Here is a 17,326-nt window from a genome sequence, read left to right on the forward strand (position 1 = left end):
ACATTATCTAGCTTGCAAGTAACTTTAATAATAATAATCTTTCAGCTGACACTCCCTCATCTGTCTAGTTAAGACATAAGCACTAGCTAAAACAAGGAAACAAAATAAAAAACAAGGAAACAAAATAAAAAACAAGGAAAAAAAATAAAAAGCAAAGAAATCTTGTCCTGATTTTAGAGGTGGAGTTGGCCAAGTTATCTAAACCGGCAGGTAAGCAATGGCTAGGTGAGTTGCAACTAATCACTGTAATCTGTTAATTCACCCATTTGAGGTGTCCCCCGCCGTGATATTGCTGGAATATTGCTAAAAGCGGCGTAGAACCTCACTCACTCATACTGTTAATTCTTAATAATGGAACTTATCGTACTGAACACAGACATGAATCAGGTTTAGCAGTGTAACAGGTCAATTGAAACACGATTCACTTCATGCATATATTAGCCAGAATGCAGCTACATAAAGATAAATGTTAACTGTTTGAAGTTGATGGATGTGTACCCTTGTCTCACACCAAATAATTGCTAGTTCAGGTGAGCTAAATGGGTCAGCCCCCCCCCCCCCCCCTAAAAAAAGGTTGGTGGGGTGATGAAATGTGAGAGCCCATTTGATAGGATATAAGTGTTAATTATTTTCAATTTATAACAAAACATTTCTGGGACAATAATCTATGATCAGGTGAGCTACGAGTAAAAACTACATCTGTAACATGTAATTGCTTTTGAAGAATTGGTTAAAGCGAGCACAAGGGAGTTTCTTTTTCAACTGTGAAAAAGAAGTTTCTCAAGTTTCCGAATCAAATGTCTTTCAATTTTGACATTTTGGAGAAACAATAACATTTTATTTTCTGAATTACCATTCATTAAATATTCTTAACAAATTTATTAAAAGTTAGAGCAAGCAGCATATTTTCTTCTTCAAATGTGAAAAAGAAGTTTCTCAAGTATCAGAATTAAATTTCATTCAAAGTTGACATTCCTGAGAAGCAAGAATGTTAACATTCTTACACAAACATTAATGAATATAAAATGCCCCTGTTACAAGGCCTCCACCTCTAAATGCTAGATGCACAACACGTGATAGTCTGTTATACATGAGTGTCGTCATGTGATGTTAGTATGGGTATCATGTACAATCTGCCGACTCTCATACCAGGCTCCGCCTTCCCGAACCGGGCGCATATTTCCAACACTGGCAAAGCAAAGTGTACAAGATCATTCTATTGTTTGTTTGTTGTTTAACACCACACTCAGCAATATTCTAGCCATATGACGGCGGTCTGTAAATAATCGAATCTGGAGCAAACAATCCAGTGATTGACATGATAATTCTTTTGTTTGTTTGTCTGTTTGCTGTTCAACGCCGCACTCAGCAATATTCTAGCTATATGATGGCGGTCTGTAAATAATCTAGTCTGGACCAAACAATACAGTGATTGACATGAGCATTCTTTTATTTGTTTGTCTGTTTGCTGTTCAACACCGCACTCAGCAATATTCCAGCCATATGACAGTGGTTTGTAAATAATCAAGTCTGGACCAGACAATCAAGTGAATGACATCATAAGCATTGATCTATGCAATTGGGATACGGTGACATGTATCAACTAAGTCAGCGAGTCTCACCACCCGATCCCGTTAGTCGCCTTTTACGACAAGTACCATCGCCTCTTCTGACAAGCATTGGTTTCTTAAGACAACCCAGATCTTTACAGGTCCATAATCATTCTACATGATTAGGAAGGTAGTATGCAACAATACGTATTTGCTTACCGGGTACATCACGTCTTCCAAAACAACATGTAAATAGGATTGTAGCAAATGCTCAAAAATAGATACTTCATCTTGATCTGATCAAACTTATGCGAAAAGAACTTGTTTCTTAAACACAAGCCAAACTGAAAATACAACCAAAAATGTTGCAACTATTTTAACAATTACAGCATTTTTAGTTAGAAATTTCATAAAACAAAAAATTAAATTGTGGTCTGGCCAAAATACATACCAGATTCCTTGCTATATTATTGATTAAATAACAGCATCTAATACAATATATACAGCATGGAATCCAGATCGTATTGATTAATACAATAATATTGCCGAGATAGTTTTAATTTTTACTCACAGGCTTCTGTATCATAATCACTGCCCAACATCATCCATGGGGCTTTAATATGTGGATGCAGCATTCAACTTCAACTCACTATTGATTAAGCCTGAGTGAGTGAGTGAGTGAGTGAGTGAGTTGGGTTTAACGCCGCTTTCAACAGTATTCCAGTTATGTCGCGGCGTGTCAGCTTAATGTGGGAGGAAAGCCCAAAGTGATGCAGGTCTCAGAGGTTTACCACTTTGGTGAAACCCACGAGCATCGGGGTGAACTGAAATTTTGAACCCACGATCATAGGTTTCTGGTGTGCCCAAGGGATGCAACTCTGCACAGTGAATTGCCTAAGACAACTGGGCCATCCCTACCCCCCTAAGACTGACTTAACATATTAATGTTCAGTTGAACCTACCTGAAACGATGACGTTATTGAACACATTGCAGCCTGCTATTTGTATAGTCTTGTTGTTGATGTTATTCCTCATCGCCGCGGCAATCAGACGTTTGCTGTTCTCCTCTAGGAGGACGCCATCTTGTTTGGTGAGCTCTACCAGGTGTTCCATGCCATCCTTGACGCAGTCCTCATTGTCAATCATATTGGCGATGTGTTCCAGGACGACCAGGATCCCGGGGGACTCGGATGTTAGAGGATCTGGAAAGACAAATCACACCTGATTCTCTACTGACTCAGACTGAAGGGGTCGTTTTCCGAAGTACTTTGAGTACAAGCGTGAGGCTTTGAAAACAGATCTGACCAGAATCGCGTTTGGTACAAATATAAAGTAAAGACGACCTTTTCTATCCTGGAATTGCAGAGACACTGAGAACCTAAACTTGCCTGGAGTCCTGACTATACACATAGAGGAGGTACTGAGAACCTGGAGGTCTCACTACTAGGCACCAGGAGGTACCGAGAACCTATACTAGCCTGGAGTCCTCACTATACACATAGAGGAGGTACTGAGAACCTGGAGGTCTCACTACTAGGCACCAGGAGGTACCGAGAACCTATACTAGCCTGGAGTCCTCACTATACACATAGAGGAGGTACTGAGAACCTGGAGGTCTCACTACTAGGCACCAGGAGGTACCGAGAACCTATACTGGCCTGGAGTCCTCACTATACACATAGAGGAGGTACTGAGAACCTGGAGGTCTCACTACTAGGCACCAGGAGGTACCGAGAACCTATACTGGCCTGGAGTCCTCACTATACACATAGAGGAGGTACTGAGAACCTGGAGGTCTCACTACTAGGCACCAGGAGGTACCGAGAACCTATACTAGCCTGGAGTCCTCACTATACACATAGAGGAGGTACTGAGAACCTGGAGGTCTCACTACTAGGCACCAGGAGGTACCGAGAACCTATACTGGCCTGGAGTCCTCACTATACATATAGAGGAGGTACTGAGAACCTGGAGGTCTCACTACTAGGCACCAGGAGGTACCGAGAACCTATACTGGCCTGGAGTCCTCACTATACACATAGAGGAGGTACTGAGAACCTGGAGGTCTCACTACTAGGCACCAGGAGGTACCGAGAACCTATACTGGCCTGGAGTCCTCACTATACACATAGAGGAGGTACTGAGAACCTGGAGGTCTCACTACTAGGCACCAGGAGGTACCGAGAACCTATACTAGCCTGGAGTCCTCACTATACACATAGAGGAGGTACTGAGAACCTGGAGGTCTCACTACTAGGCACCAGGAGGTACCGAGAACCTATACTAGCCTGGAGTCCTCACTATACACATAGAGGAGGTACTGAGAACCTGGAGGTCTCACTACTAGGCACCAGGAGGTACCGAGAACCTATACTGGCCTGGAGTCCTCACTATACATATAGAGGAGGTACTGAGAACCTGGAGGTCTCACTACTAGGCACCAGGAGGTACCGAGAACCTATACTGGCCTGGAGTCCTCACTATACACATAGAGGAGGTACCGAGAACCTGGAGGTCTCACTACTAGGCACCAGGAGGTACCGAGAACCTATACTGGCCTGGAGTCCTCACTATACACATAGAGGAGGTACTGAGAACCTGGAGGTCTCACTACTAGGCACCAGGAGGTACCGAGAACCTATACTGGCCTGGAGTCCTCACTATACACATAGAGGAGGTACTGAGAACCTGGAGGTCTCACCATTTCTGCCCAGAATCCTCATTTGGTACAAGCACAAAGCAGGACCATTTCTGTCCTTGAATCCCAATTGGCCACTAACGTGAGATACTGAAAATCTTAAACTGACTTGGAGTCCTAATCGTGAACAAACATGAGACACTAAGAATCTATCTGCTTGGACTCCTCATTGGATACAAGCATGAAGTACTGATGACCTTCTCATAATCACAATTGGCCACAGATATGAGACACCGAGAACCTATACTGGCCAGGGCCCACTTGCACAAAGCGATCTTGGCGTTAAGATGATCGTAAGGCTATGTTAAAGTATGGGAGTTACGATCATCTTAACGCTAAGATCGCTTTGTGCAAGTGGGCCCTGGAGTCCACACTATAAACATGGAGGTACTGAGTAGGGCTTGGACGAGTCCAAATTTACTACCCGGGTACCCCCAACCCTATTACCCGACCCTACCCGGGTACCCGCTGTAGATATTTAGAGATAGGTACAAACTGTCCGATTTGGAAAAGTTTGACCGTAGCCCTGGCAAAATGTATTTAGATACGCGTGTAAAAATTTACTGCATGAAGTTTTATCTTTATTCAAACATATAAAAGTCAGAAGGAATGGGTGCATTGTTAGAAAGAAATGGGAACATTAGTGACTTGTAGTGTAACCATAGAGTTTTAGATGTTTTTTGTCATTAAACAATATCTCACGTGACTAACCACGGGTCCAGGTAGTCCTATTGGTACCCGGGTCCTACTCAGGACCCACCCGACCCGAGTACCTGAGTAACCCGTCCCAGCCCTAGTACTGAGAACCTATGCTGATATGTTATCTCCATGGGGAGACGAGCAAAACATGCAAGTGATATTTCTGTACAGGACCCTGTTCCACTAACTGGTCTCAGCAGTGCGACTTTTGCGGGAGTAGGGTTAAAAACAGGATCCAGAATGGGTACTGGAGGGTCCACATACCGATTTTCTTTTCTTCCGTCTGGGCCTGTCTCCTCCTCTTCTCCAACATGGAGGAGTCCCTGGCCTCGACACACTTCTTGATGTATGCACACTTCTCCACCAGCTGCCTGCAGGGAGGAGGAGAGCAGAATAATCAGCAAGTCTAGCACAACATGGGAAAACAGAGCCATACCCTGGCTGGTTACCCATCTATCTCAGTCCCCGCACCATTGCCCTTCCACCCAGCCCTTACTGTAATGCAACAGCCCTAAATGAAGCAAGTCTAGACAGGTTCTGACTCCCTCACCTCAATGGGGCTACTTTTCAATTAAAATGGAGTTGTTTTTAACATGAATACCCCACTCAGACACAGCATACTGACTCCGAGCTGACCAGTCCTTGTTTTAGCCCCATTATGCCGAGCGTCAAACAGGGTAACAACAAGTACCATCATTTAACGTCTTTTGGTATGACACGGTCGGGGATCAAACCCCGGACCTTCCTCTTTCTGGGCGGAATCTACAACTAGACCACGGAGGCGGTCACGTTAGGGTGAATGATATTCATCACGCCATGTGTTCTTGACACTGGGTCAACTGTCCTTGTTTTATCCTGTTAATGCCGAGTGTCAGGCAGGGTACATTGAGTGAGTGAGGGAGTTACTTACTCAGCCGTCGGCCTCCGCGTGGGGTTGTACTTGAGCATCTGACGGATAGCAGTGATCAAGTCGCCCGAAAAATGCTGTAAGGAGGAACATTATTATTTCACCATGTAGGAGAGCCCTGGTGGGGTTTGCTGTTTTGTGTAAAACAGCTCAAAAACACAAGTGAAAGTGTTGATCTTAATTTTATCATAAAAGTTGAACATAAAGCAACAATGAAATACTGATTTGTGTAAAACAAAAATGTACTGCTCATTGTAAAATTTGAAAAAATTCATAAGTGGTCGAAAATACACATTTTGTTGTCAGTTGTCAGTGTTTTCCTGTGGCAAGGGAGTTCACTGACTACAGAAGTCCAGTTTCCTCCCTTGCCAAACGGCTGAAATTTGAGTTTTATTTTTGCTGGACTAACGAGTCTGTGCATAATCCAATCACAAACACATAATGACATCGACATCCATGCCGACTGCTGTGCAGATTTCTGTAACTTGCAGGATTTGCAAAGAATCGATACTCTCCACTGGGTGTCGACAGATATTTTCCAAATTCTTTCTTGTTTTTAATCAAGTTGTTCAAGTAATTTTATGCACTTCACGAGGTAAGACCTATCTTATTACAGTAAAGATCTTGATTATTGATCAGATCATCTTGTCTAGGTGTGCCATTTTGTCTGAAGCAAATGCAAATGCTGAGAGAGGAAGAATCTGATTGGTCAGTAGGAGGGACATAGAAGGGACATAACTCGTAATAGCCACGAAACTATAGCCAAATTCGGCAAGGATGCAAACTGGACTTTTATAGTGAGTTAACTCCCTTGCCTCGGGAAGATAAAACAAAAGCAAAAATATTGAGAATAAAAATTGACAAACCAAATAAGATTTAACAATTCAAGTAAATTATCACTGCCTACTGACTAAAGATCCAGAATTTCTTTTATTGTGGTACGTTTTTAAATCCCCTACCTTGGCCACATCCTCGAAGATCTCCTCCAGCACGCCAGGGTCGTCCTTTACTTCCTTCAGCTTCGTGGCCACCATGACACCATCAAACATGGCCGTCGTCGTCATCTCAAACAGGATACAGCCCAGGGCCCACATATCACTTCTCTCGTCGTACGGATTGTTCTGGACCTCCGGCGCCATGTAGTTGGTCGTGCCTGTTGTACACAAGCAAGTGTGCAGGCACATTGGCACAATCGCTATTTTGTTCAAAATTGTTTTGTTTTTTATAACTGCTTATTTTCCTAAATTCTGACTGACTGAGTATGGTTTTATGCCGCTTTTAGCAATATTTCAGCAATATCACGGCGGGGGACACCAGAAATGGGCTTCACACATTGTACCCATGTCGGGAATCGAACCCGGGTCTTCGGCGTGACGAGCGAACGCTTTAACCACTAGGCTACCCGACCGCCCCCCTAAATTCTGAGGTCGCAGTATTTTAACATTGCAATAAGTGCATCAATGTTAAACTAAGCATTAAAGCCTCTTCCTCTATATAGGTCTAGTAATCAGTGAAATAATGAGTGAATTCTTCCAATATTACAACTATATCATAGCAGCATGTAAATATTCATGTTTGGCCCAGAGAAGCCAGTGGTTGATATCATGAACAACTATCCATGCTATGAGGATGTGACTACAGTGAATATATCAAGAGTACTGTATCATCTTGTGTATAATGCGCACTTGACTATATTTCTTGGGTACACGTTTTGGGAAAGTTTGCTATTTCGTATATTGTGCACAGTCTAATACCGCATCGTATCATTTCAGGTGAAAACCCGTGAAGATCCGGGGTAGAATATGTCTTCAGCAACCCATGCTTGACATAAAAGGTAACTATGCTAGTCGTAAGAGGCGACTAGCAGGATCGGGTGGTCAGGCTCGCTGACTTAGTTGATGCATGTCAGCGATCCCAACGTTCCCAGTCAATCACTGAATTGTCTGGTCCAGACTCGATTATTTAGACCGCCGTCATACAGCTGGAATATTGCTAAGTGCGGCGTTAAACAACAAACACATACACACACATTTCAGGTGAAGGGACACCATGAGTGAGTGACCAACCAGTGATTGATACTACATCTGGGTACGATGACATGCAGTCAACTAAGTCACGGAGCCTTACCACCTGATTCATATGATGATGACCCACATGGTACACAAAGCATTCTTCTACTGACCCACTGTGTTCCTGGTGCATGTCTTGGCGTCACCCATGATGGTTGCAACGCCGAAGTCCCCGAGGCAGATGCTGTCGTTATCTTGAATGAAGATGTTGCTTGGCTTCAGATCCCTGCAAACATCGTCGGCGACCACAACAAATCAATCAATGTTTCATTAGAATTGAAAACATCGGCGATTTTCTCTAAGATGTTGATATCTCATGAATTAACAGAACATAAACAAGATATCAGTTGATGTAAAATTCCTTAAAAAATAAAATGACAATCAGGAAAAAATTCTCACAGACTTTTTTTAAGACTTGATAAACATGTTTGCAATAGAAGCTAAAATCAATTACATTTTACACCATTATCACCAATTTCATAGCAAAATTACAGTGGTCTGTTCCAGCAAGTGATCAATGAGCTAGAACAAACGTTACTCTCATACGTTAGAATTAATTTACTCGATCGCTTTATCAAACGAGGCCCTCAATATTAACTTTCACCAAGTGTATGCTGCTACTCGTATTACCTGTGAATGACACCTTTTCTGTGTACAAATATAAGTGCCTCCAGAATTTCCCCCAGGTACCTCTTCACAACCTGAAACAGACAATAATACCGTACATTCTCGACCCCACAGTGATCGTAGTGCTACAACTAGCGTAACTCTCACATGGTCCTTGAACCAGGATCCAACCGTGACGAATGGATTGACAGACTGTACCCATTCCCATATCTGCCTCCCTATATCTCCACGCAGGGGATAATGATGGCTACAACATCATTTCTCTGTTAACACACAGTGCCATTTAGAAAGTGGTCAAATGTAACAAATGTTATATTTGGGATAACACTTTCTGAGTAAAGTACAGATTCTCACACTTTTTGGGGGTTGAGTCCCATCCGGGATTCGAACCCACACTGCCAGAGTGAGGCACCTAATTGCCAGCACACAAAGTCAACGATCTAACCCACTCAGCCACCGAGGCTTCCACAAAAATGATAATCAGACAACCGGTAGTCTAGATCACATACTTTGTGTACCCCTCTGACAAGTGTAGATTGGCAGGCTCCCATAGCTAAAAGCTATGAACACACAATGCCATTTAGAAAGTGGTCAAACGTAACAAATGTTAAATTTGGGATAACAGTACAGATTCTCATACATTTTTTGTGGTGAGTCCTGTCCAGGATTCAAACCCATACTGCCAGAGTGAGGCACCTAATCACCAGCACACAAACTCAGTGATCTAACCCACTCAGCCACCGAGACTTCCACAAAAAGAAAGTCTGACAACTGGTAATCTAGACCAAGTACGTGATCTACAGTATGACTAATGTTAGTCCTGGCTACAGTTCGACCGCCTCCGTGGTCTAGTGGTAGAGCGTCCGCCCGGAGAGCGGAAGGTCTGGGGTTCGATCCCCAGCCGCGTCATACCAAAAGACGTTAAAAGACGGTTCTTGTTGTTACCCTGTCTGGCACTTGGCATTAAGGGGCTAAAACAAGGACTGGTCGGCTCGGAGTCAGTATACTGTGTCTGAGTGGGATATTCATGTTTAACTGCGGCATGGTATCTCAGTGAGCTAGCACTATAAATCGGCATCAGTCCGGACTAGTACAAGCAGCCACACAAACACACACACGTACATGCACGTCGCTATATAAATGCAATAATCTTGGACGCGACGTTAAACCCCATTTCACCTCACCTCACCTGGCTACAGTTCATGCTTTGAGTGAGCACTGACACTGCATCACTTGTCTGGTTCAGACAGGGTTCAGACAGGGTTCAGACAAGTTGTGATTATCCTCATCTGTGTCATTATCAAGCTCAGCGGTAATAAATACAATCTTCAAACTGGGATATTGTTTTCATACATTCCTAGCACTTTGGTTGACAAAATCATACAAGTATAAAACACTGTATGATGTATTATGGTGGGGGCTATCTAAAATCTAATCTAATGACCAATCAGCGGCTACATCAGGTATTAGTAACACTACTCCACTTCAAACACTCCCTGTCTGCTATCTACCATATTTCCTCCAATAAGAGCCGACCTCCAATAAGAGCATGTCTGAAGCAGTGTACAACACAATAAGTGCCTGGCCTGGAAGTGCCAGGTATGTTAGATCAAGTTTGTAGTTCCTTGGTTAATACTCCACAAAAAGTGTTATTGTTGCAATTTCATATTACACCTGCGATGTTCACGTTCACTCTGTAAATTCTGTATCAAGAACATAAAATTCTATTGTATGTCAATATATTAGCATGTTCCCGAGGCAAGAGACCTAACTGACTATCAAAGTTCAGTTTCCACCCTTGCCGAACTAGGCTGGTATTATGGAGTTACATTTTGTCTGGACTAAAGAGTCTATGCATAGTCAAATCAAAATCGCGCAACAAAATCGAAATCCGGTTTGTAAACTGTCGTACAGATTTCGGTAAATTGCAGGATTTGTAAAACATGTGCACCGCCAACTCGTCAACAGATATTTTCCAAAAAATGTCATGTTTTTAATCAAGGTGCTCCCGTGATTTGATGCACTTCGCAATGTAAGACCCATTTTATCACAATATAGATACTGATTATCGATCAGATCATCTTGACTCGGCGCCAACATTTTGTTTGAAGCAAATGCAAGTGATACAAGAGGTGGAATCCAATTGGTCCATAGGAGAGGCATAGAAGGAACATAACTGGTAATAGCCACTGGTGGCGATACGATCGAGCCCAGGAATTTCAGCCTAGTTCAGGAAGGGTGGAAAGTGGACTTTTAAAGTCAGTTAACTCTCTTGCCTCAGGAAGATGATATATTTGTGTATGTAGCTTATTAGAGGAAATATTGTAGTTGCTTTTGGCAAGGCAATTTCTATGATGCATATCACCCTTGGAGTTAAAGATTACTCAAATTACACGAGACAATGACAGTAATTACAAGGTCTAGACCTAGATGGCCCAAGACCGTGGCACTTTGTCCCTCTATAAAGTAACCAGAGGGATACTAGTAGAGCTGACCTGTTTTGTTTGTTTGTTGTTTAACGCCAGCTATGTGACGGCAGTCTGTAAATAATCGAGTCTGGGCCAGACAATCCAGTGATTGACATCATAAGCATCGATCCAGCAATTGGGATAAGATGACATGCATCAACCCATCCCGTTAGTCGCCTGTTAAGACAAACATAGTTGCCGTTTACAGCAAGCATGGGTTGCTGAAGACCTATTCCAACCCGGGTCTTCATGGGTCACTCAAGTGGTGAACATGTCCAGTGCATTAACAGCAGTCATGGTGAATACATAACACTGGTTGTTTACATTCAAAGGATTGCCCCAACTCATGTAACATCACTTGGTTACATGTATTGATTTCATGACGTATTTTGGGCCAGGGATCGACACTCGCATTAAGTTTAAGACACATTTTAACCCAGGGGTGGATGCTTCCATTAGAGGACTGGTGGCAGGCGACATGCCGGGGTGTTCAATACGACCTCACCTCTTCCTCCATGGGCTGCTTGTCCTTCTGGTACTGCTGAATGATCTTCTTCAGGTCCCCCTTGCTGTAGTAGTCCATCACGATGCACACGAACATCGATGACTCCTGGAACAACCAGTAAGAAGGTCAGGGAGACAACTCTAGCTTCAAAACCGATGGTGTCCACTGTTACTAGTAGCCTCCCAGCCCAGACGAGTGTGTGCAATGTTACTACTAGCCTCCCTAGCCCAGACCTGTGTGTCCAATGTTACTACTAGCCTCCCTAGCCCAGGCCAGTGTGTCCAATGTTACTACTAGCCTCCCTAGCCCAGACAGGTGTCTCCAATGTTACTACTAGCCTCCCTAGCCCAGACCGGTGTGTACAATGTTACTACTAGCCTCCCTAGCCCAGACCGGTGTGTCAAATGTTACTACTAGCCTTCCAGCACAGAACAGTTGAACATATTTTAAGGGTATACTGAAGTTTAACAAAATTTATAACATTTAGAATTTTTCTGTTATAATTTTCATGGTAGTGAGCTTCAAGATAATATCTATCTAGATTTTGTAATACAGAAATTGACTGCAAATGCAATTGGGTCTGTGGTATTTGAGAGTTTAGGAAATATGTTCTATGGAATTTTTTGAGAGTATATAGAATATAGGATTAATGAGTATATCATATGTCTGTTTTATTGGGTTTGAGAGTTTCTGGAATATGTTCTATGGGATTTGAGAGTATCTGGAATATTTTCTATGGGATTTGAGAGTATCTGGAATATTTTCTTGGGATTTGAGAGTATCTGGAATATGTTCTATGGGATTTGAGAGTATCTGGAATATGTTCTATGGGATTTGAGAGTATCTGGAATATGTTCTTTGGGATTTGAGAGTATCTGAAATATGTTCTATTGGATTTGAGAGTATCTGGAATATGTTCTGAGATTTGGGATAAATCATGTATATGGAAAATGTTCTAAGGGAGTTGACAGTATATGGAACATGTTCTGTAGAATTTAGGCATATATCATGTACATAGGCATTTGTTATGGGATTTAACAAGCATTGGGAATGTGTTCTATGTGATTTGAGAGTATAGGGAATACATGCTATGTCATTCGGGCGGATATCATATATATGGGAAATGTTTTAATGGGATTTGAGAGTACATGTATATGAAAATGTCCTATGGGAGTGGACAGTATATGGAATATAGTCTATGAGAGTGGACAGTATATGGAATACAGTCTATGGGAGTGGACAGTATATGGAATATAGTCTATGGGAGTGGACAGTAAATGGAATATAGTCTATGGGAGCGGATAGTATATGGAATATAGTCTATGAGAGTGGACAGTATATGGAATATAGTCTATGGGAGTGGACAGTATATGGAATATAGTCTATGGGAGCGGATAGTATATGGAATATAGTCTATGAGAGTGGACAGTATATGGAATATAGTCTATGGGAGTGGACAGTATATGGAATATAGTCTATGGGAGTGGACAGTATATGGAATATAGTCTATGGGAGTGGACAGTATATGGAATATAGTCTATGGGAGCGGATAGTATATGGAATATAGTCTATGAGAGTGGACAGTATATGGAATATAGTCTATGGGAGTGGACAGTATATGGAATATAGTTTGTGGGAGTGGACAGTATATGGAATATAGTCTATGGGAGCAGATAGTATATGGAATATAGTCTATGAGAGTGGACAGTATATGGAATATAGTCTATGAGAGCGGACAGTATATGGAATATAGTCTATGGGAGCGGATAGTATATGGAATATAGTCTATGAGAGTGGACAGTATATGGAATATAGTCTATGGGAGTGGACAGTATATGGAATATAGTCTATGGGAGTGGACAATACATGGAATATAGTCTATGGGAGTGGACAGTATATGGAATATAGTCTATGGGAGTGGACAGTATATGGAATATAGTCTATGAGAGTGGACAGTATATGGAATATAGTCTATGAGAGTGGACAGTATATGGAATATAGTCTGTGAGAGTGGACAGTATATGGAATATAGTCTATGGGAGTGGACAGTATATGGAATATAGTCTATGGGAGTGGACAGTATATGGAATATAGTCTATGGGAGTGGACAGTACATGGAATATAGTCTATGGGAGTGGACAGTATATGGAATATAGTCTATGGGAGTGGACAGTATATTGAATATAGTCTATGAGAGTGGACAGTATATGGAATATAGTCTATAGGAGTGGATAGTATATGGAATATAGTCTATGGGAGTGGACAGTATATGGAATATAGTCTATGGGAGTGGACAGTATATGGAATATAGTCTATGGGAGTGGACAGTATATGGAATATAGTCTATGGGAGTGGACAGTATATGGAATATAGTCTATGGGAGTGGACAGTATATTGAATATAGTCTATGAGAGTGGACAGTATGTGGAATATAGTCTATGGGAGTGGATAGTATATGGAATATAGTCTATGGGAGTGGACAGTATATGGAATATAGTCTATGGGAGTGGACAGTACATGGAATATAGTCTATGGGAGTGGACAGTATATTGAATATAGTCTATGAGAGTGGACAGTATATGGAATATAGTCTATGGGAGTGGATAGTATATGGAATATAGTCTATAGGAGTGGATAGTATATGGAATATAGTCTATAGGAGTGGATAGTATATGGAATATAGTCTATTGGAGTAGATAGTATATGGAATATAGTCTATAGGAGTGGATAGTATATGGAATATAGTCTATTGGAGTAGATAGTATATGGAATATAGTCTATGAGAGTGGACAGTATATGGAATATAGTTTGTGGGAGTGGACAGTATATGGAATATAGTCTATGGGAGTGGACAGTACATGGAATATAGTCTATGGGAGTGGACAGTATATGGAATATAGTCTATGGGAGTGGACAGTATATTGAATATAGTCTATGAGAGTGGACAGTATATGGAATATAGTCTATAGGAGTGGATAGTATATGGAATATAGTCTATGAGAGTGGATAGTATATGGAATATAGTCTATAGGAGTGGATAGTATATGGAATATAGTCTATGAGAGTGGACAGTATATGGAATATAGTTTGTGGGAGTGGACAGTACATGGAATATAGTCTATGGGAGTGGACAGTATATGGAATATAGTCTATGGGAGTGGACAGTATATTGAATATAGTCTATGAGAGTGGACAGTATATGGAATATAGTCTATAGGAGTGGACAGTATATGGAATATAGTCTATAGGAGTGGATAGTATATGGAATATAGTCTATGAGAGTGGATAGTATATGGAATATAGTCTATAGGAGTGGATAGTATATGGAATATAGTCTATGAGAGTGGACAGTATATGGAATATAGTTTGTGGGAGTGGACAGTATATGGAATATAGTCTATGGGAGTGGACAGTACATGGAATATAGTCTATGGGAGTGGACAGTATATGGAATATAGTCTATGAGAGTGGATAGTGTATGGAATATAGTCTATGAGAGTGGACAGTATATGGAATATAGTCTATAGGAGTGGATAGTGTATGGAATATAGTCTATGAGAGTGGACAGTATATGGAATATAGTCTATGGGAGTGGACAGTATATGGAATATAGTCTATGAGAGTGGATAGTGTATGGAATATAGTCTATGAGAGTGGACAGTATATGGAATATAGTCTATAGGAGTGGATAGTGTATGGAATATAGTCTATGAGAGTGGACAGTATATGGAATATAGTCTATGGGAGTGGACAGTATATGGAATATAGTCTATGGGAGTGGATAGAGTATGGAATATAGTCTATGAGAGTGGACAGTATATGGAATATAGTCTATAGGAGTGGATAGTATATGGAATATACTCTACACCAGTTATTATGGACTAAGTTCTGTTAGTGTCTTACCTCCTTATCCCACATGACGAAGAACTCCTTGTAGCCGCACACATAGGGATGCTGCAGCTGCCGCAGCGCCATGGCCTGGGGGACACAAACACACTTCCATAAATGGCAGTCAGACAAATAATGGACAAATAAAAGTATATGTGATTTTTCCTCATCTGGGCGGTACTATTTCCCTTGCAAACAATCCCCATCCAACTCAGGAAGTAAAATTTATTGAACCAAAATGTGTACTTGCAATAACAGTGAAGAGCATCATCGCGAAGTACTACATCACACACAGGGCTGAGCAAACGTGATGAAAAAAGGATTTTTACTGGTCTTGATTAACAGAGCATATTTAACTATTTGTAATATCATTATTTCTAACATGTTTAGTATTTAATCTAACTGTTCGAATGATAAAAGATGGTCGTTAGTGTAGATTTTATTTCACTTGACACATTTCTTATGCTTACCGGTATAAGCTTATGTACATAAAAAATTCACAATTAGTATACAGGTTTATATAATCATTCATCACGTCTGCAGTTTCATAAAAAAGTATAATTAATAGCATTTATCTTTTAAAAATATTTTATAATCATAAGATTATCCATTTTATAATGGAGAAGATGTTTTTCAACAAGAAAATATCTCAATATCTATGTTAGTGTGCTAATGGCCAACATTCCTCAGTTATGCCCCATTTACTACTTCGCCAATAGATGGCGCCAAACGCTACGGTCCTGCGCATACTTCCAGTATAAGATGATGTTTCAGATTTGATCAAATTGTGTGCATTTACATATTTCCAAAAATTCCTAACATGGAACAACATTCCATTGATGATGCCATACAGAGCAATGTCACTCAAAATGGTTACAATGCAGTGACATCATTGTTCAAAGAATATAGTGGCACTACTTCCAACCGCCCAAGACAAAAGCAATCCACGTAAAATCTTAAAATGGGAACTAATTCTCTTTTTGTTGGATCCACAATGCTGTATCTTTGATGACTTGACATTTAGCCTGTGGTTCTCAATGGATCAATGTCAGGCTGGCTGACAGTCACTTAGTGAGGACTTACTGTGACTTGACAGCTTAGTTGGACAATCAATAACCAAACTCATACAGCCATTACTAATGACGAAGGAGGTATATTCCCCTTTGGCCAACATCCTACTTTGCCTACACAATTACAAGACCTGTTAAGATCCGGGGGTAGAATAGGTCTACAACAACCCATGCTTGCTGTAAAAGGCAACTATGCTTGTCGTAAGATGGACTAACGGGATCGGGTGGTCAGGCTCGCTGACTTGGTTGAAGCATGTACTAAATGAACTCACACAAAGTGAAAGTCAATTCTTAACGCAACACAGCCCTAAATATTCAAGGCCTTTTCAATACAGACCTAAACGTTTAAGGCCTTCTCAACACAGACCTAAAAGTTTAAGGCCTTACTCAACACAGACCTAAATGTTTAAGGCCTTACTCAACACAGACCTAAAAGTTTAAGGCCTTCTGAACACAGACCTAAAAGTTTAAGGCCTTCTCAACACAGACCTAAATGTTTAAGGCCTTACTCAACACATATCTAAAAGTTTAAGGCCTTACTCAACACAGACCTAAAAGTTTAAGGCCTTCTCAACAGACCTAAAAGTTTAAGGCCTTACTCAACACAGACCTAAAAGTTTAAGGCCTTCTCAACACAGACCTAAAAGTTTAAGGCCTTACTCAACACAGCCCTAAAAATATTAGGCCTTCTCAACACAGACCTAAAAGTTCAAGACATTTTCGAGCCTGCATGAACCCTGACAGATTATTAAAGATTATCAAATAAACCAACACCTAGCCTCAAGAACAGTTTCATTCCATTTACTTCTGTGCAAACAAAATCATGATATACAGGCCTATCACTA

General features: G+C 41.2%; 1 protein-coding gene across 4 annotated transcripts in view; it reads right to left on the reverse strand.

Moving 5' to 3' along the window:
• LOC124145555 (serine/threonine kinase-like domain-containing protein STKLD1) overlaps positions 1–17,326 on the reverse strand; it is a 37,666-nt gene that overhangs the window by 15,419 nt on the left and 4,921 nt on the right. For 3 of the 4 annotated variants that reach the window (XR_006862568.2, XM_046515372.2, XM_046515373.2), the window contains exons 4-12: positions 15,427–15,501; positions 11,524–11,628; positions 8,554–8,624; positions 8,037–8,149; positions 6,814–7,007; positions 5,858–5,931; positions 5,212–5,318; positions 2,513–2,752; positions 1,150–1,188 (exon numbers count right to left, since the gene is read on the reverse strand). Coding sequence is in view for 3 of the 4 variants with exons in the window: in XM_046515372.2 (XP_046371328.2) it covers positions 1,150–1,188; positions 2,513–2,752; positions 5,212–5,318; positions 5,858–5,931; positions 6,814–7,007; positions 8,037–8,149; positions 8,554–8,624; positions 11,524–11,628; positions 15,427–15,501 (1,018 nt within the window). In the remaining variant the exon portion in view is untranslated. The remainder of the gene's footprint in view (positions 1–1,149; positions 1,189–2,512; positions 2,753–5,211; positions 5,319–5,857; positions 5,932–6,813; positions 7,008–8,036; positions 8,150–8,553; positions 8,625–11,523; positions 11,629–15,426; positions 15,502–17,326) is intronic. The other variant, XM_046515374.2, reaches the window with a different exon arrangement.

Source organism: Haliotis rufescens, unplaced genomic scaffold (genome assembly GCF_023055435.1).
Source record: "Haliotis rufescens isolate VD_foot unplaced genomic scaffold, xgHalRufe1.0.p SCAF_8, whole genome shotgun sequence".
Taxonomy (NCBI): Eukaryota; Metazoa; Mollusca; class Gastropoda; order Lepetellida; family Haliotidae; genus Haliotis; species Haliotis rufescens.